General features: G+C 47.6%; 1 protein-coding gene across 1 annotated transcript in view; it reads left to right on the top strand.

The window, feature by feature from the left end:
* The window catches only part of ADAM19 (ADAM metallopeptidase domain 19), a 79303-nt gene that overhangs the window by 43969 nt on the left and 15482 nt on the right, over window positions 1-19852 (top strand). The window contains exons 7-14 of the mRNA XM_059174155.1: window positions 658-723; window positions 5637-5708; window positions 9227-9393; window positions 11530-11614; window positions 12341-12480; window positions 14216-14393; window positions 16762-16851; window positions 19556-19751. Of these exons, the coding sequence (XP_059030138.1) occupies window positions 658-723; window positions 5637-5708; window positions 9227-9393; window positions 11530-11614; window positions 12341-12480; window positions 14216-14393; window positions 16762-16851; window positions 19556-19751 (994 nt within the window). The remainder of the gene's footprint in view (window positions 1-657; window positions 724-5636; window positions 5709-9226; window positions 9394-11529; window positions 11615-12340; window positions 12481-14215; window positions 14394-16761; window positions 16852-19555; window positions 19752-19852) is intronic.

Here is a 19852-nt window from a genome sequence, read left to right as displayed (position 1 = left end):
GGAATCAACCTGGGGGTAGGTTTGTCCCCTCTGAGGATCCTTCCTTTGGATCCCGGAGTATTTCCAAATTAAAGGAGATGGCCAAGGAGGAAGAAATAACCTTTCTCTTAGAATAAAAATTCTAAGTCACTATCTTGTTCACTGCTGTGAGATACACTTGTATTGGGTGGAATAACTGTTTTGGGGAAAAATGCTACGACATTTAAAACACCCTGAGATGCTGATTTCAGAAACTTTAAAATGTGAGAAAAAAAAAAATATGTCTCTCCTTTTGGAATAACCGCTTAACCATACGCACAGAATACTTGTATTTATGTGTACTGGAAATAGAGGTATGTGGTTTCAGTGCGTTTTGGGAACTTGGTTGTCAGCATGTTCCCTCACAGTTTGGAGGCCCCTGTACTTGCCAGCCCAGCTCATTAGTTTTTGAGTATGAAGGACTGGACCCATAGTCCCAGAGCAGCCCCAGCAATAACCAAGATGGTGGGCGGAAGGTGTCGTGACGGTGGTGGGGACTATGGCCAGCATCAAGCGTGAAGTCAGTAAGGGGAGAGGGGGCACTGCTTATTAACCAGTACCATTTCTAAGCAGTTTGTTTTAAAATGAGGCCACACCCACAACTTCTACAGCTCTGACCCGCTCATATCTCTTTCTTAGATGAAAAGGGAAGATTTACACTCCATGAAGTATGTGGAGCTTTACCTCGTGGCTGATTATGCAGAGGTAAGGGGGAGGCAGTGGGTTTTAGTGGAAAAGCTACTCTGTGGATAGCTTCCATTTCAGGCTTCCAACCACTTTGGGGAAATGCTGAACCATTCCTCTTTCTCCAGTATGTCATGTGATTTGGGCCTTAAATCTGACCAAGGGCTCTTCTAGCTATTTTAAATATAGTTGGGGAAAAAAAAAAAAAAAGAAAGAATCTCTTCTGGCTCAATACATTAATCAAATAGAAGATCAGCAACTAGCATTATCTGGATTAATATTTCTTTTTTTTTTAAGATTTTATTTATTTTTTTGATAGAGAGAGAAATCACAAGTAGGCAGAGAGGCAGGCAGAGAGAGAGAGGGAAGCAGGCTCCCCGCTGAGCGGAGAGCCCGATGTGGGACTTGATCCCAGGACCCTGAGATCATGACGTGAGCCTAAGGCAGAGGCTTTAACCCACTGAGCCATCCAGGCGCCCCTGGATTAATATTTCTTAAACTGAGTCTTAAGACCTTTTGGTTCTGGTGCTTATTCTTAGGGAGCCCATAAATTCTCTACAGAAATTGTCAAAAGAATTTTTGCAAAGATAGTAAGGATAATCAGTCATTCTATTGAATACAATTTTCCTGCCCATGTGTGGGTCCATTTTTATAATCCCCTTAGTGCCAAATTAGAACCCTGGGAACCAAGGCATCAGCAGAACCTGGGAACATTTGAGTGTAAATTCTTGGGCCCCACCCCAGACCTGCTTGAGTCCTAATCTGTGGGGCTGGCGTCCAAGAATCCCTGTTTTAACAAGCCCTCTGGGTGATTCTGGACACAAGCAAGTTTGACAACTACTGACCTAAGGAATAGCTGTTTACCCTTTAATTCTGTATTTCTCAAATCAGCCAGCTTCTCACGGGCCTTGGCTCCTCAAAGTTGACGAACACTCATCTCTCTCACTCTTTCATTTCATCTGTTCATCAACGAAATCTTGGTTTTCTCCTATGTGTCAAACACAGTGTTTGGCCTGAGAAGATTAAGACCGTCCTGTCCCTGACATCAGAGTTTACAATAGCAGCACAAAAACTCAAGTGTGGTGACTGCCAAGATTGATCGTTATGGAGGATTAGAGCAAAGATCATGAAAGATCATGGTTTTGGGAACTGGGGAAAGCTCCAAAGGGAAGATGTTGGCGCTGACACATGAGAGTAGGTTCAGGCTCCAGAGCACATGTTTCCCTCCACTAGCCATGTTTCACCCCCAAGTCTCACTCTATGTAGTGACTCAGCCACAGCTAAACACATCTGGGCAGGGACAGTCACCATGAGCTGAGCACTCACCATGATCTAATGCCACAGCCTTGCCTGGGGCTCCCCTAGGACAGAACTCATCAGAGCTCCACCTGTCTCGTGCCCCATCCAGATGCTGTAGTTACCCGCTCCCCAAAAAGACCTCATCCCAAGGCAGCTTTATCTAGTCCACACTCCCAAAGCACAGGGCCTGGAGCAGTACAGGTCATGGAAAGAAACTAGGCTTCAGGCCTGAAGAGCTGCCTCTAAGAACGCTGGTGGCAGGAGCAGGTGGGCTTGAGCTGCCTTAAAGGACAAGGGGGTCTTAACTGGGCAGAAAGGTGGAGGTGAAGGGCATTTCAGGCCAAGGGAACATCAGGTTCTGCTTTGAGAAGAATTTAGCTTTGTAACTGATGTAGGTATTGGTTTTTCCAGGACCCTTTCCTTTTTTTTTATTTCTCTTTTGTTTTCCTTTCCAAAGGCTGGTGTGTGTGTAGGACAGGGGAGTAGTGTGGGGGAGCAAAATCTAAAGTTGATTTAAAAGCCGAGGCTCCACGGTCATGGGGAGAGGTTAACGACGCTGGCCCTGCCCGGCAGGACTGCCTTTGCAGTGAGAGGGCTGCTGGGAAAAAGCTGAGCTCCTCTGACTCTAGGACATTTTTCCATTTAAGCTTTTGTTAGATGATCTAAGATCATCTCATATAGTGGTCTTGAAACTTTCCTTGATATATATATATATATATATATATATATATATATATATATATATATTGGCCACAGAATCATTTGTACAGATAAAGCTCCTAGGCCCCCCAAAGCTCCTGCTCTAATGTGAAGGTGGGATGATCCTCCCCTTCAACCCTGCACTTGGCCCAGTGGCATCTGGCTGGAGGGCTCTAAAACCTACTGGGTGTGAAAGTCGGGAAACTGAAGTTGTGGGGGTGGGGTAGGGATTGAGCATCTTCAGTCTCGTGGCATTTGGGGTCACAGCAGAGCCCCAAGAGGAAAAGTGGCCCCCAAGTTGCCTCTAGGACTGTGGTGTGGTCTAGGGCCATCTTGTTCCAGAGGGGAGAGCCTCCAGCGCCGGCCCCATAAGCATTGACTACAGGGAGTGACTCATTCAGCCTGTGGGTCGGGCCCGTGCTCGTTGCTCAGGGTCCTGGGCTTCGAATGATTCACTGGAGGGGGTTGTAATCAGCCAGGCTAGGTTCACAGGCTCCCAAATCTCTACCTCCTACACCACCTCTCCCAGACTCCCTCTCCAAGGGGCAGAAGTGAATTCCTGACAGTTAGTTAATCTGAGAGGTGGGGAAGACAGGGAAGGGGAGGGCTGCCTTATCTGTGATTTACAGCCTGGTGCTGAGACAGGCCAGGCTCCTTCTCTGGGCTCTGAATTTGGCCCAGGGTGCACAGCGCCCAGAGAGTGCAGTAAAAGTGACCAAGCAGCTGGGCCTAGGTGGGATGGCCTGGGGCCGCTCTCCCTTTATTCATTCCGCAGGTGAAATAGGAAATCTAGGCAGGGAAAGAACAGCATAGTCTGTTGCAGGAGGATGTGGGATGGTTGTACAACCAGGCCTGCAGACTGCTGTCGTGCTCCGGACACCTAGTGGGGTGGCTGGCAAAGGCCAGGTGATGTGCCACATTTTACTTCCTTTGTCACCCTAGAAAGTATAAGATTGAGATACTTCTTTCTTCCCATCAGAGGTCCGCAAACTCTAGCCTATAGCCCACCACATGTTTTTGTAAATTGAGTCCTACTGGCCGAGATGCTTCCTGCTTGTATGTGTTGTCCATGGCTGCTTTGATCTGCCGCGGCGGAGTGGAGTAGAAGGGACACTGCGTGTCCGCAGAACCTCAAGTATCCACAGTCTCGCCATTTACAGAAAGTTTGCGACTCCTGCTTGAGTCTTCTCTTCTGGAAAACATGGTACATGTCTTCAACTACAGTGGTATTATCAGGCAGTTGTTGAAAGACAGGGTTAATATATTTGAAAAACAGTGAACTCTGACTCTGATGTTCTAATAAATATTCAGTAAATGTTGCAACCCTTTCTCTGCAGTGAGACCAATTTAGAAATGGGACGACCAAGAAACTTCAGGATTCACAAGTCATAGGTCCAAGTCATAGGGCTTCGCATCGAATTGCACTCTAAAAAGCAAGGGTCAAGTGCGAGGACAGTTCTGGTGAGCCACAGTTCCGAAGAAGCCCAGGAAAGTCCACAAGCAGTGGGAGAATAGAAACAGTGGCTTTCTCGCCGGCTCATGGCCAGACACACCCTAGTCCCAACAGATATCCCAGGGTGTTTTATCTGGCTGTTCTTTGTGATTCTTGCTTGAATGTTTTTCTGGGATGGGGTGGAGGAAGGATGCGAAGTGTTGGAATTGAAGTACCATATACAGTGTGTGTGAGGTAGATCAGATAGGCACCCTGATTCTCTGTGACAATGGCAGCATACAGGACATGCCCATATTTGCAAATTTAGGTTACAGTTGTAGCAGATTTTCTCTTTACACTGTGAAGCTTTCCTTCATCATTGCAGCTGAAGGAGATCTATTCCCTCTCAGGCAGGAATGATAAATGTGAGGCTACCTACTGGAATGTCTCCTCCCTACTGGTTCCCATGGCAGACATTTGTAATCGAGCACAACACTCTTTCCGGCTGAACCCCATGCCGTCTCAGAATTCTTCTCACTGTAGAAGGCCCTGCCAGTCGATCCAAGTGGCATGTCAGACGAATCCTGTGTGCCGAGGTCTTACGGTCCTGGTTGCCAGCCCCCAAGTGTGTCATTCACATGGCTTCCCATTGCCGTTATTTATGTGCCCATTTTAATTGTGTATTTCTTAAATACGGATTCTGCCATTGTTGTTATTTTGGGCTTTCTTTCTTTCTTTCTTTCTTTCTCTTCTTAAGATTATTTTAGAGAGATAGAGCAAATGAGCAAGCAGGGGAAGGGGGAGGGAGAGGAAGTGGGAGAGGCTTCCCAGCAGACTCCCTGTTGAGTGCAGAGCCTGATGCAGGACTTGATCTCACAGCCCTGAGATCATGACCTGAGTGGAAACCAAGAGTCAGACACTCAACCGACTGAGCCCCCCAGGTGCCCTTCTCTTTCTGTTTTAATGGAGGGTCCTCTGGACCAGTACCAGGGTCTCACACTGTGTCCTATCTAGTGCCAAGCATAATGCCTTGCACATGGCAGCTTTTAGCAGCAATTTGATCAGTAATGATTGATCACATGTAGGGAGGCCTCATGAGATCCCTGTGATGATGGCTTCATGTTGGAGCGATGACCAGCACAAGGATCAGACTGGTCCCACGTCTAAGCCCCCATGAGAGTTTGCAGGAGACCTGGTAATTTGGAGGACTGGAGAACGGGTTTGACTTCAAGGCCTGGAGGAAGAGAATCCAGTTTACTCTACAACTATGACCTGTCTACTGTGTGTCTGGCACTGAGCTGGCAGCTAGGGACACCAAGATGACTGTGACCCAGGTTCTGCCCTCCCTGAGCTGACACTGTAGGGAGTGTGTGGGGACAGAGGAAATTGTATAAAAATAACTGCTCTCATAGAAGCCTGGAGAAAATAAAAGCTCACTGAAAGACAAGAAATGGGGTCCAGGAAGGGATTCTGGGCCTCACCTAGCTCTGCTTGTTCCATTTAGTTTCAGAAGAATAGACGAGACCAGGACGCCACCAAACACAAGCTGATGGAGATCGCCAATTACGTTGATAAGGTGAGACCAGGTGTGTACTTTGTGGGAAAGGTGCCAGCACCTCCGAGGGGCCACAGAACAGGAGGTGGCATGGCACCTGAGCTGCCTCAGGGATTGGTCACCACAGCCAATCTCTGAAATGGAATAGCAATGCCATAGAGGCTCAGGGTGGTCACAACAAAGCTCTCAACTCTGTGACCTTAGCCAGGGAGCTTATCTTCTTTGGGTTGCAGTTTTGTGTTATGTTTAAATTTACAAAGTAGAGGGGCTGGCTTGAATCAGTGGCTTTCAAAATTTTTGTTTTTCTGGTGGAACTCTTCTTTTCAATGAAATCTTATGCCGTGTCTAATATAAAAGATAAAAACGGACTCTCAAAGCAGGGGTGAGCATCCAGAGTGCGGTCCTCTTGCTCCTTCCCCTCACCCCTGCAAATGGCTGCCAGGCAACATAAGACATGGAAGAGCCCAGCTGAAGAAAGCTTTAAGGTTCTCTAAGGTTCCTTCTAGGCATAAAGCCCAGAAGTTTCCTGAGTTAGGGAGAATTGAGGTAGGTGAGCATGGGAAAGGTACAAAGCCTTAAAAATTGAGTATAGAGTCTTTATCTATACACTTCATGTGTCATGAAGACTATGTGGTCTTCATCTATAAAATGGTTCTAAAATTATTTCTCACTCAGAAACACAATATGAATGGTTAACTTTCCTAGACCAGGCCCTTTTAAAACATGCCTGTAGAAAATACCCAAATTCTTGAATTTTACTAGAATATCCTGGTCTGGGACTTGGAAATACTGTTTTTATAAAAAAGGGCATTTGTTATACTGCAAAATGCAGTAGAATGATAACCTTAAATTACAGTACACTCTTGACAGGCTAGTAGTAAATAGTTTTTAAAACTAGAATTTAATATGTTCAAGGTCACAGGTCTCTAAGAATCTGAAAACATTTATTGTACAATTTCAGTGCATTCGCAGTGCTTCTGCAGCTCTGGGCCTGTTCGGGATTCATGGAGCCCAGGTCCAAAGGAGAAATTATTTTTTTCTAAACATTAGAAGATCAAGAAGAGAACTTTAAAAAAAAAATTTTTTAAATGGATTTACAAGCAAATGTGATAGCACTCTGAAGTCATCAGGCGGGAGAGTCTGTGGTCTATGTTTTTGTTTTGCCCTAGATGGCTCTGGAAACACTGGTGACAGGTGAAAGTCATGAGCATTTCCTGGAAGGAAGGCCTCCAGGGACACAGCTCAGTCCTCTCTCTAGCTCTCAGTTCACTCAACAATAACATTTAAATGATCCTACATCCCAAACACTCAACATCTGGGAAAACAAGAGAAGCTCATTTCCTGGGGGGTAGACAGGAGGCAGACCCTGTTCTCACCCATGTGGTGTCTATTGTTCTCGAGACCCAGCAGGTGGGAAGCTTGGCTGGGTCTCCCCTTTGTGAACTCTCCAGCTGGTCTGCAGGGGTAGAACCAAGGGTGCTGATGAAAAGTGGGAGAGGCAACACTATGCCTCAGCCCTTATGTGAAGCCCCAAGCCTTGCTTAGCTGGTCCCTTCTGGGCTTGATTTTCTCCTGAGCAGCTGATTTTAGTCACTGTGGCTGGGGTGAAGGAAGGCACTTCTGAGGCTTGCTGACCCAGCTACATGAACTGAACTGTTGTTGAACTAAAACTGGAATGAACTGCACTAAATTTGCTGAATCAGGAACCCAATCCAAAATGTTTTTCCTTAACTGTGAAAAAAGCCAAGTTTAAGTCCTTAAAAGCTCCCTCATGAAGCAAGTTCAAATTGGAATCCTAAATAAAACCCTTTATTTCCTGTAACAATTGACCTGGCACAAAAACGGGAAAATCAGAATTTCCTTGGCAATCAACTGCTCTTTCACCAAAGCTGGAACCCATCTTAGGCCACAGCTTCTTGGGGGCAAGATGATTCTCTAGATCTGTGAATACGCTGGCCCCGAAGTCAAGAGGGGCTTGAGTGATTCCGAGATCCGATCTCATTGTCTAGGCCTTAATCCCGCCTCCACCGTCCTCCTGCTGAGACTCTGGGTCAGTCACTGAACTTTCCTAAGCTTCCGTGCTTGGGACATAGAATGTGCTCAATAAACATCGAAGTGACGATTGTTGTTTTTAGCTGCCACACTACCCACCAATTTTGGATTAAGATGGTGTCTTCTGCTCATGAGATCTGGGTTTCCGTGCAATTTTGTTTTCAGAGTAACTGCCTCAGTAATCTCTAGGGTAGGCCAAAGAATCCCTGGGACCTGTGCCTTCCGGTGGCACTTAGCTTTGCAGAGAACCCTCTTCCTGTGTGTACGTGTAGGAGATGAAAGAGACCACATCACAAAGCCCAGGTGTCGCCCTCCTCTGAAGGAACCTGAGAGTCAGGTCTCGTTTCTAGAATTTCAGGATCTCTGGACAGAACTCGAGAGGTGATCTGGGACCTTTGCAGCCTAATGCTGGCCACTTGTTCGTGGCATTTGTGACAAAGTCCGAACACCTCCAGGGGCGAGAAAGGAAACTTGCGAATGAGCATCTCTCAAGGTGTAGGAGACCCCACACAGTAATGCATCCATCTACAGTCCAGCATATCCATACAGCGAAATACTGTTTAGCCATAGAACGAAGGACAAAGTGATAAAGAGGCCATGAGGGAGAGGAATCTCAAAAACACGCTGAGTGAGGAAAGTCAGACACAGAGACCTCATGTGTGGTCTGGTCGTTCTGGTTAGAGGAAACATCTAGAAAGGGTAAATCTGTCGCGGCAGGAAGCAGATGAGTGATCTCCTGGGTCTGGGGGTGAAAATAGGAAAAGACAGTCAGTGGACATGGGGGTCTTTCTCGGTGTGATGAAAATACTCTAATTGGATTGTGGTGATCATCTTACAGCTTGGTAAATTTACTAAAAATATTGATCTGTACGCCCCCCAACTGGGTAGATTTTATGTTATGTAAGTTACATCTCAATGTTTAAGAGGAATTTTGTATAACAGAACTTTTTAGACATGTATAAAAAAGATAAGTAACCATGTAAGGAACTGGGAGAGAGGATTGTGCTGGATGCCTGGGCCCAGGGTCCTTATCACAGACAACAGCACAGCTTAGCTCTGAGTTTCCTTATGACTAACTTTAGTTACAAGGATTTTTTTTTCCCCCTATTTTAAAATTAAACGAGTCTTCTGTCTGTCATACCTATTGGCCACGCCCCACTTTAGGAGCAGTTTAGAGACAGCATTGATGCTGTCTACACAGGATAGCCCTGTCCACGTGCGGAAGCAAGTCTGTGTCCTGTGCCCTATCCTTCCTCCAAGCTAAGTGACCCCAGCTCTGCCTGCACAACGTTGGCCATCTTTCTCAGGGTCTCACTGCTCTCTCCTGAGAAATGTGACTCACAGCCCCTGTCGCCCCCCATGCCCGGGGGGGGCATGTGCCAAAGAGAAATCTGGGATCCACTCTGAATGCCGAGCCTAGGAAGGGGCATGTAAATCTCAGGGTGGTGGTCACTGCTGATGCCGTGGCTCTCTGTGTGCGTTTTCAGTTTTATCGATCCTTGAACATCCGGATTGCGCTCGTGGGCTTGGAAGTCTGGACGCATGGGAATATGTGTGAAGTTTCGGAGAACCCCTACTCTACTCTCTGGTCATTTCTCAGTTGGAGGCGCAAGCTGCTCACCCAGAAGAACCATGACAACGCCCAGTTAATCACGTACGTGGCCTTCGTGCATGTGTGTCTCCTCGGGGCTGGCTGCACAGCACGTGCCTGCAGTGTGGGCACCCTGTGCCGCCCTCCCCCGCCCACCCGGTGCTCAGTGTGGGTGGTCCTAGCCATCCTGCCACTCTGGTCCAAACAATCCTTATTTCTCAGACATGGGCTCTGCTGCCAGGACACCCAGGAAAATACTAAAACCCTAAGAGTCAGAACAACCCCAAGAAGTGCTGACGACCTAGGTGAGAAGCTGAGACTTACACACATTCTGTTGACCATCTGAAACAGCAGGACGTGTATTTGGGAAGTGACTGACCATCAGGGGCTGCTTCCAAACAGCCTAAGGGGCTCCCTTTGGTCCTCATGGTGCTTCGTTGTAGAATGCACGCTCATCTTCTGCCAAAGCTGTAGCTTCCTCAGCTTGCCCTTCACTTTGTTCCCAGGGGTTCAGCACCAAGAGCCGGAAGGGCTTCAAGAGGCAGATAGTGCGTTGGAGGGGAGGGAGACATCGGGGTGGGGGGAGTTGTGCTGGAACTTCTTCAGTTCCGGAGAGAAAAGGATAGTGTTGGTGGTCATGAGGGCCCCTGAAGTCCCCCAGGGGTGCGGGAGGTGCGAATATCTGGTATTTTTAGTGTTAACTTCAAAAGGTGTTCTGAGACGGTTATAAGAAAAGGCACATTACATAGTAAAGCTATTTCCTTTTGTTCCCTAAAAAATCTTTCTGAATCAACAATCATTTAAACATTTGTTGCTTCTTTAAAAGAAATGGGGAGGGCACCCGGGTGGCTCAGTGGGTTAGGCATCTGCCTTCACCTCAGGTCATGATCCCAGGGTCCTGGTTGAGCCCTGCATCCTGCTCCCTGCTCAGTGAGGACCCTGCTTCTCCCTCTCCCTCTGCAGCTCCCTATGCTTGTGCTCTCTTTCTCCCTCTGTCAAATTAAAAAAAAAAAAAAAAAAGTCTTTAAAAGAACTGGAGAAATAACTGTACCAAAAATCTGGGCTATGGTTATTTCACAATGGTACATTCACCTAGGAGATTTTGGGGTTTTGCCTGAATTTTGGAAGCCTGGTGCCCTGCTTTGGGCAAAACCTTGAATCCAGATGTCCAGCAAGACTTCCTTAAGGCCATTTCTAAGTTTATAAAATAACCTTTGGGGCTTCATAGAGATTTGCTTGTATTTTATGTGTTTTCTTGCAAATTGTTTCTCTGAAGAAGAATCTGCCTTCAATTCAGCAAACACTTATTCAGTGCCCCCTATGTGTCAGATTCTATGCTAAGTTCTGGTGATCCCCCCAAAGAAATAAGGCCATCTTGGCCCTCAAGTTCTCATGGTCTAAATGAGAAGACAAACAGGGAGCTATGAGAGCCCCACGTAATGAGCTTCCATGTAGATCCTTTAAATAAATTCCCTGTTTTTGGCGTGCACGAGAATACTGGTGTTTTGTTCATTCCCTCTCCCCTGCCCTGGTTGGATACAGCTGAGAGAGGGATGGATTGAGCCGGGGGGAGTGTCGCTGGCTGTTGGCAGGTTTGCATCGCCATTGCAAAACAAAGGCAGAAACGGCTCATCTTTGCACCCAGCTGCATTTTCCTAGGCTCCTGATGGGACACATCTGTTTCTTGGGTCCCAAAGTGATGTGGAAATGAAGCATCAGCCCCCACAGCTGCTGCCCAGTCCCTCCACCCGCCCTGTCCCGCATACCGCAGAGCCGAGGGTATGGCACGGGACCCTGGCAGCTGGCAGAAGTGGTCATGAGTCACTTAAGAGTCAGAACCTGTGCCACTCTTCCTCAGCCCCTCCCTCTGACCTTTTCCTCTGCAGCAGGAATGGGATGCAGCTTTATGAACCCTGCCCATTTCCTTCCAGGGAATGGGGCTCTGGGCATACTGTGGGAAAAAGTGGCCTTTTGCCCTTTCTAGTTCTCTGGAACAGTGAGAGAGTAGGTGGCAGGAAGGGAGAGGTGTGGTGACCTGGAAGTTGTCCAGCTGGCCTAGAACACTGGGGTCTCTCCTTGGCAATGATCTGGGAATGGCAGCAGGGCCAAGGAATACCATGATGGCTGCCTGCTCCTGGGCACAGAGGAACAGCCCTCACAGCTGCCATCTGAATGACCTTCTCTTGTTCCTTCCTGCAGGGGCATGTCTTTCCACGGCACCACCATCGGGCTGGCCCCCCTCATGGCCATGTGCTCCGTGTACCAGTCTGGAGGAGTCAACATGGTGAGTCTCCGCCAGGATGTTGATGCTGTAGAAGACAGAAAACTGCCTTATAGGACAGGAGGTTGTCTTGTGTGTGTGGGGGGGGGGGGGTGGAATATATATATATATATAGATATAGATATAGATATAGATATAGATATGATTGCAGGGAAAAAAACCCTTGACATCAAGTATGGCAGTTGTTTAAAACGAAATCACTAAATTCTAAGAGATGGAAGTATCCAGGGGTAAATTTTCATTTATTATAATTTATCCCCAGTTTTCAAGCTCAGGAGAGCCCTACATGATGACATCTAGTGATGTCGCTAGATCTCTCAGGTATTCCAAACCAGGGACTAGAGAATAGTAAGATAGTAGAGATTTAAAAATATTCTTTATCCTAGGTTTTATGTTATTATGCATATCATTATGAAACAAGAGCCTGTCTCAAAGTCATGGTTGGGAAATTCCAGCCTTCTTTTGAAGTTCTCTCTGGCTCTGTGGGGCTGTTTGGATGACTCGTTTCTGACCTGTGAAGTAGATGTCAAGGAGGCCTTCTCTCCCATCTGTCTGTCCACGCCCCTTTACCACAGATGTAGCATGACGGTTAAAAGCACAGGCTTCCATCACGGAGTCTGTACACGCTGATCGTGGAATCAGTGGGCAGCTGTGAGGCCTGGCTAAGAAAAGACAGACCCAGGGAGCAGGGAGAGATGTCTTCTTGACCTGAACTCTCTCCTTGGGCAGGACCACTCCGAGAATGCCATCGGCGTGGCCGCCACCATGGCCCACGAGATGGGCCACAACTTTGGCATGAGCCACGATTCCGCGGACTGCTGCTCGGCCAGCGCGGCTGATGGCGGGTGCATCATGGCGGCTGCCACCGGGTGAGTTGGACGGCAAGGTGGGGAGAACAGAGCCTGTGAGGATGCTACAACCTGAGTGTTCCTCCCCATGGGCCCTAGGAGCCTCTGTCATAGCTCTTGCGGGGGCTTTGGAGAGAAATGTGGTTGACGACAAAGAAATTGGAAGAGAACCAAGAAAGCAAATGTGTGCAAGGAGCTCTAGGTCGGTAGCAGGTGGTTTGGTGCTGGTGGACCCCTAGATATATTTAATTTCTGTCTTAGGGTCTTCAGCTGGAAAATTGGCCTGACCCCATGTATCCTTTTCACTTCATGAATTTTTGAAGAGGACTCGTTTTGAACAGCCCCAACCCTTAAGTCCCTTCATCTCAAGGGAACTTGGTCAGTGCTGACTCAAAGTTCTGATGTAGCCTGCACAAAAAGGAAAAGGACAGGGAACATCCATGCCCACATAAATTCCCTCAGGGAATTTACAGGTTGCATTTACCATGAGGAACAAGAGCAAGCCAGCTACGTCTCCCTGTATCTGTGAGGGGTTTTTTAAACCAGAGCTTTTGAAAGAAAATTCTGTTAACACTGACAATTCTTAGTTACAACTCTTAATATTTAGTATCTGAACTCGTGCAGCAGAGGGCATTGGGTTCTTCCAAGACCCATTGGGTTCTACCAAGACCTGAGTCACTCTTTGGAAGGTATCGTGGTGGGAGTTTGTGTTCCCTCTACCCCAAGCTGTTAGAGCCTGCTTATGCTCCTTAGGAAGTGGTGTTTCAGTGACCCTAAGAGGAAATGCAACTCTCTTGGGGTTCCAGTGTTCAGTGTTTGTCTGTCACTTCTTGGCTGTGACATACAAAGGATGATGTTGATGTGCAAAATACAACTCCACGGGTCGTGCTCAACTCCCTCAGAGCTCACGGTTAAGGCCACCCCTTTCTCTCTCAATCTAAGAAGCGTGTTTATAGTCATATGGTTGGGAGTGATATTAATTATTACTCCATTTTGTTTTAAACTATACGCAAACATAAACTACTAAAGTAGTTTAAAAATTTTTGGCCACAAATGCCTTATGACAGAACGGACAATGGAAGGGGTTAACCTCTAGTTGGTTTAGTGCATTGCGGACAGGATAACTCTTCCTTTACAGACCTAAATTGTGGTACTGACCCAATGCTAGAGAATGTATGACTTCTGATTCTTTTTTCTTTTCCAATGAAAGGACTCGGCACCTTTCATAATCTTGTGATAAAACTATGCATATGTAAATTGCTGGTTGAGTTTGGAGTGCTGCCTGTATCCTTAGAATAGAGGTCATAAGATCCCCGGCCCCAGTGAAGAAATTAAACCCATGATCTTGGCTTTTTTTGGCCTGTTCTTTTGTTCCAAGAAAATCTCCATCTAATAACAGCTTCAGGAAAGTTTGGATTGGCTAGTATTCTGCTCAGCTCTAAAACTCAGGAAACCTATTATAACCTATTCAATTACCCTTTATTTATGGCACCCTTTCCTACAAAGGGCAGAAATTGCTGCTTCTGATTTTCACTTACCTCCTCCATGCACAGTGAGGGAAAAAAGAACGTCATGGGGTGCTGAGAAACAATTGTAAGATAATGTATCTGTGATGTTCTAAGGGGACAGAACACGTGTGCCTGGGACTATGGGGGTCTAAGTCTAGGTGGAATCGGCCTCATGGGTGGTAGGACTGAGACTGTTCTGGCCTCCTGGTGCTCAGATCCCAGCTGACTCCAGCCTTACTCTCTGCCAGGCATCCCTTTCCAAGAGTGTTCAATGGCTGCAACAGGAAGGAGCTGGACAGGTATCTGCAGTCAGGCGGTGGGATGTGTCTCTCCAATATGCCAGACACCAGGACGCTGTATGGAGGCCGGAGGTGTGGGAATGGGTACCTGGAAGATGGGGAAGAATGTGACTGTGGGGAGGAAGAGGTAAGGTGTCATGGTAATGCTAGGGGCAAGGGGAGAGTGTGCACTGGTTTCGAATCTTTGCGTCAAGGAGAATGCAACTGACCACTTCTTAGTCTTAGGCATTTCCCACATACGCATGGCTATCAAACACCCCATCACAAATCAGATGTGGGGAGTAAGACTTCAATATGGACCATTTGTGCAGACACGTTCAGATTGAGGTCAGCCCTGGTGATGTCCACCTACCTTGTGAGTGTATCTGGTCTAACCAAAACCCATCATCTCCTCCCCAGTGCAGTTACAGATGGCCTCTTGGTCCTCCAGCTGCACAAACTTTATTCTAGAGGCCACACAGTTGGACACATGAACTTGAACCTGGGCCTTGAGGAGGCTTAAAGTAACAAGCGTGTGCTCTTTAGGCTGGAGAAGAGAGGATTGAAAGAGGAGGTAGGAGGTACTGTTAGGTCTAGAAAGGGCTGCCACAGGAAGAAGGAACAGAACTTTTTGTGTTCAAGCTCTGTAGTTCCTTCTGATCTTCAAACTGGTGGGCATGCAGCATAGCTCTGTCATTTTTGCCAGATGTGTGTTGTTCTGCAAAAAAGGAGAACTGGACGGTTTCATGTCTATTTTCTGAAGGATGAAATATGTACGTTAATGTATGCAAAACAGTCAACTGTGTGTAGGGGAGACTAAGGGTTTGTATATGACTGTTTGATGTTATAACCTTCTCTATGGTTTGATTTTTGGTTTTTGTATTGTTTTTATTTTGAGAGAGAGAAAGAGAGAGCAAGGGTTTGCGGGGAGAGAGAGTCTTAAGCCAGACTCCATGCTCAGTTCAGAGCCTGACATAGGAATCGATCTCACGACCCTGAGATCATGATCTAAGCTGAAACCAAGAGTCAGATGCTCAACTAACTGAGCCACCCAGTCACCCCTGAGTTTTGTCTCCAATGCCAGCACCCAACTTTCCTAATAAAACAAAAACTAATTAAAGGCTCTGCCACTCCCACCACCACGAGTTCAGAGAGATCGATCCAGACCCATCAGAAAGGAGGGAGTCAGCCCTCTTACAATGGAGGGTCCGGTGGAGTTGAGGAGCAGTCTGCGAGTGGGCTCAGCCAACTGGCTTGTGTTCAGCAAGTACTTACTGAGCGTGGGGCACTATGTTGGGTGTTAGGGACAGGATGGGTAGCAAAAACAGACAGGGTTCCTGTCCTTGTGGAGCATATCATCTAGTGGGGAAAACATACATTGACCAAATAATGCAAAAGCATGTGAGTACAATCTCTGGTAGAGGCTTAGGAGGGCCAGTGGTATGTGCTGTGAGCACCTGCATTGTGAGAGCAGCTGCCCTACTCAGGTGGGCATGTGACTTCTGACCCCATATCTGAAGGCAACGTTAGTAGTTCCTGAGGAGCACAGGGAGAGAAAGCACACTTCAGCTAGAGGAGGAACCCGACCCTGAAGTGGGAGGAAACCCTGCCTGGAGCCCATGACAGTGGGAGATTAATGGAAGGAAAGCAGCCTCTTCCTTCTCTTAGGGAAACAAATGGATGGATATCATAGCAGGGCATGGGATATGTCTCTCCCTGCCAGAGCTGGGCGGTTAAGGTTATGATATGATTCATAAGCTTGGGACACGCCCCAGGCAGACACGGCTTAACTTCAGCCTCAGCACTTGCTAGGTGTGTGCCTGCCAGCATAGGACTTGTCTGAGCTCCATTTCCCCATCTGTGAAATGGCTGTAATCATGCCTCACAGTGCTGTGGTGGACCTAGGGGGCCTGGCACATTGTCAAGCGGCTTAGGATAGGCCTACGAATATAGCAGGAGAGTGATAAGGACACTCGGGGTCATTGGGATGTTTCAGCATCTTTTTAGATTTCATGCTGTACATCAGCACATCAGGACCCATAAGGCAAGAAGGAAGAACCTATAAAGACGTTCTGTTCCAGAACGGTCCAGGCCAGTGAAGGGTGAGGAAGAGCAGCAGGTGGGGAGAGCAGTCTGGGGAAGCAGGTCTCAGGACTCAGATTGTTCCAGCCTGGCCTTTGCTTTCGGTGGCCTTTTCTTATGGGATATCAGGCCCACGAGTGTGGGGGCGGGGAGGGCATGAGCACATTTTGTGTGTGAATATTTACAAAATGTGTGTCTATGTTGTGATGTTACTGATGATTGTGTCTTTGTATATTTTCTGTGATTAATATACACGAGCTTCATAATAAACCTATAAAGTGAATTTTGTGGTAAAGATTTTCTAGGGAGCTTGGGCCCCAGGGGCATGTGGGGCAGGGGTGGGGAAGTGTGGGAGGTGGGGGAAGGGCTTCACCCCACCAGTCTCCCTGCTCAGCTGCGCCAGAGCCTCATGACCATACCCTCCGCCCCTGCAGGAATGTAAAAACCCGTGCTGCAATGCCTCGAATTGCACCCTGAGGGAAGGGGCTGAGTGTGCCCACGGCGCCTGCTGTCACCGGTGTAAGGTAAGAGGCCCTTTTCCCACCCCACTGCCCCCAGAACCCCAGGGTTCTGATCCGACAGCTCAGTGCTCTGCTGTGGGCTAATGGCTGGGACTCAGCCTCCATCCTGGGGAAGTGGTGTCGGCCGAGTTTCAGGAACACGCAGCTGGGCTGACTCCCCGGATAAAGTTTACTATTTCCCGTACCGTGCCTCACTGGCTTCAAGTCATCCCAGAGGGCTGTGCTACCTGGAAGATGGAAGACCAACTTTATTTATCCATTTATTAAAACTTTATTTTATTTAAATTTAGCTAATTCACATATAGTGTATTCTTCGTTTCAGAGGTAGAGTTCGGTGATCATCAGTTGTCTATGACCCCCAGTGATCATTACATCACGAGCCTTCCTTAATGGGGTAACTGTCACTCAGTTACCCCATTCCACCCCCCTTCCCTCCAGCAACCCTCAGTTTGTCTCCTATCATTTAGAGTCTCTTATGGTCTATCTCCCTGACTTTGTTTTATGGAAGGAAGACTTTTTTTTTTTTCTCTTAAAGTAAGTGTTCAGAGAGAGTAGGGTTGATTTCATTTGGAGCTCCTAGTAATAATCGACCTAATTTTGATTAATATCGATGGACTTCTTATTAGCTGCCAGGGACTATGCAGAGATATATATTATATATATTATCTCATTCAATCCTCACAAAAGTCCCACGAGACGTCTATTAACATCCTCCTCACTTTAAGATGAGTAAACTGGGGCTCAGGGAATAAGTGGCTGACCCCCAGTCCCACGGCCAGGAGGGGCTGAACCATGCTTCCCTGCTTCTGGAGCCTACACGCCTAGTAGCGATGTGGAAGGTATTGCTACTCATTGCCACTATTGCTCTACAATCTCTTATCTGTAATTCTGAAATTCAGAAAATTCTAAAAACCGGAAAAAAAATTTCTTCACACATTTGGTGGCAAATTTTACCTGAATTGACATAATGACAGTCTTTTTTTAAGAAAGATACACTCAAAATGAATATTTCTATTGTGCTGCAGAAAAATTAATGTGTTTGATTATAAAGTATAACCCCAGGCCTTCCTGGGGCGGTCATATAATAGACACATGTAATGTGCGAATGCATATACGTACATATGTGTGTACACGTGTGTAATGTCTACTTTCTGAAATCTGAAAAGTCAGAACCCCGTCGGGCCCCAAAGTTTGGCTAGGACTCTGGACCTACGCTTCCATCCCCTACTTGCCAAGTGCTCGTTATGTGCTAGATACTGTTCCGGTGCTCTGTTTGAAGGCAGTCCTTGTAACAATCCCAGGAAAAGGTGGTTATCCCCGTTGACTCTGCGCTAACCCAGAGAGGTTAAGCAGCTGCCCCAGGCCCCACTGCTGGTTAAGGAGCTGCGATCTGAAGCCAGGCAGGCTGGCACCAGGTGCATCCTCTCCACCTCCCTCGTGCTGTGGTGGCAGAGACACGTCCTGCCTCTTCCTCCTCCACGCATCACCAGGGTCTGCCCTGGCAGCCGAGGCTCTGTGCTTTCAGCAGACTGTTCAGCGGGGCCATTCTCTGCCTTCTCTCCTGGGAAGGCCTTGTGGGTGGTATGGGGTGCCCTGGGAGTAGGGAGGGCCTCTTCTCAGATGTAGCTTTCCTTACAGGCCTGGGGAAACTCCCCATCTAGTTTGACTCCAGGGTAGACTTGGCATCTCCCCGTGGAGGTTGTGCTGGGTGGAGTCCTTTGAGGCTCGGACAAGGGCCGGAGAATAAGCATGGACAATGCCCATTCAGTTTGGTTCTCAGAAAAGATTCTCTAGAGAGAAGTATGTGCAGAAACATGAGGCTTGGAGCCCGACACCTTCCGTTCAAATCCTCTGGTGCAATCTGGGGCCGCCTACTAACCATGTGGGTCTAGGTTCCTTATCTGCGAAGTGGGAGGAGTGTTAATAACACGGACCCACTGACCACCCAGGGACACGGGAAGACTCAGATGGGAAACTTCGTCTTTACCATTGCCCACTGTTGCGCTATCGATCAGGTTATTATTTTATCTCCACCAAGAGGCAAATGACAGCATCTGGCTCATGGATATTGTGAGGCTCACATGGGATCAGAATGTGTAACTTAGCCCAGTGCTTGGCTCAGTAATGGGGATATATTGCTGCTCAAGTGCTTTGTAAACTCGGGGGTGTTGTGTGAATGGTGTGTGTGTGTGTGTGTGTGTGGGCGCGCACATTCGTGTGATTCTATTAGTGGGCCTGGCTCTTCAGCCACTTACTGACCAGTAGACTTCTCAATACCTCGCTTAACCTCTTCTGCCTCAGGTTTCATCATCTGTAAAATAGGGAGAACTGTATGTTATGCAGAACTCTCAGGAAAAGTAAATGAGGTAATATTCTTACTGGCCATTAAGTGGGAGCTCCATAAAAGTAACCATTCTTACTAAAGCACTTAGTAAACTGTAAATTGTTGCCTAAACATTAGTCTTACCTAGTTCTTAAAACTGCAAAGAAGAGGAAATGAGCTAGCATCTTTGAAAACCTTTAAGTCATTATTCATCTTAAAAGGCCGATGATGGTTGAAGCTAATGAGGTCATGCGAACGGTGCCTGGGATAATGGAAAAGGGAAACTCTGTTCCACGACAGGGATGCCCACGAGTCCTTTGCTGGTTGGGTTGAGGACATGCAGGAGACTGACTGTTTTTTCCCCTCTTGCTCCTCTCGGTTCAGCTGCTGGCGCCTGGGACCCTGTGCCGTGAGCAGGCACGGCAGTGCGACCTCCCAGAATTCTGCACGGGCACGTCTCCGCATTGCCCCACCAACTTCTACCAGATGGACGGCACCCCCTGTGAGGGCGGCCAGGCCTACTGCTACAATGGCATGTGCCTCACCTACCAGGAGCAGTGCCAGCAGCTGTGGGGGCCTGGTAAGGACTGTCCTACAGAGCAGCCCTCCTCCCACCCCACCGCTTCCAGGCGGCATCTCTAGATACTACCTTTCTACTTCCCCTTGACTCAGTGTAGACCT

This window comes from Mustela lutreola, chromosome 5, assembly GCF_030435805.1.
Source record: "Mustela lutreola isolate mMusLut2 chromosome 5, mMusLut2.pri, whole genome shotgun sequence".
NCBI lineage: Eukaryota > Metazoa > Chordata > Mammalia > Carnivora > Mustelidae > Mustela > Mustela lutreola.
The sequence above is the reverse complement of the archived record's forward strand: the minus strand, read 5'-3'. Positions and strand labels throughout refer to the sequence as shown.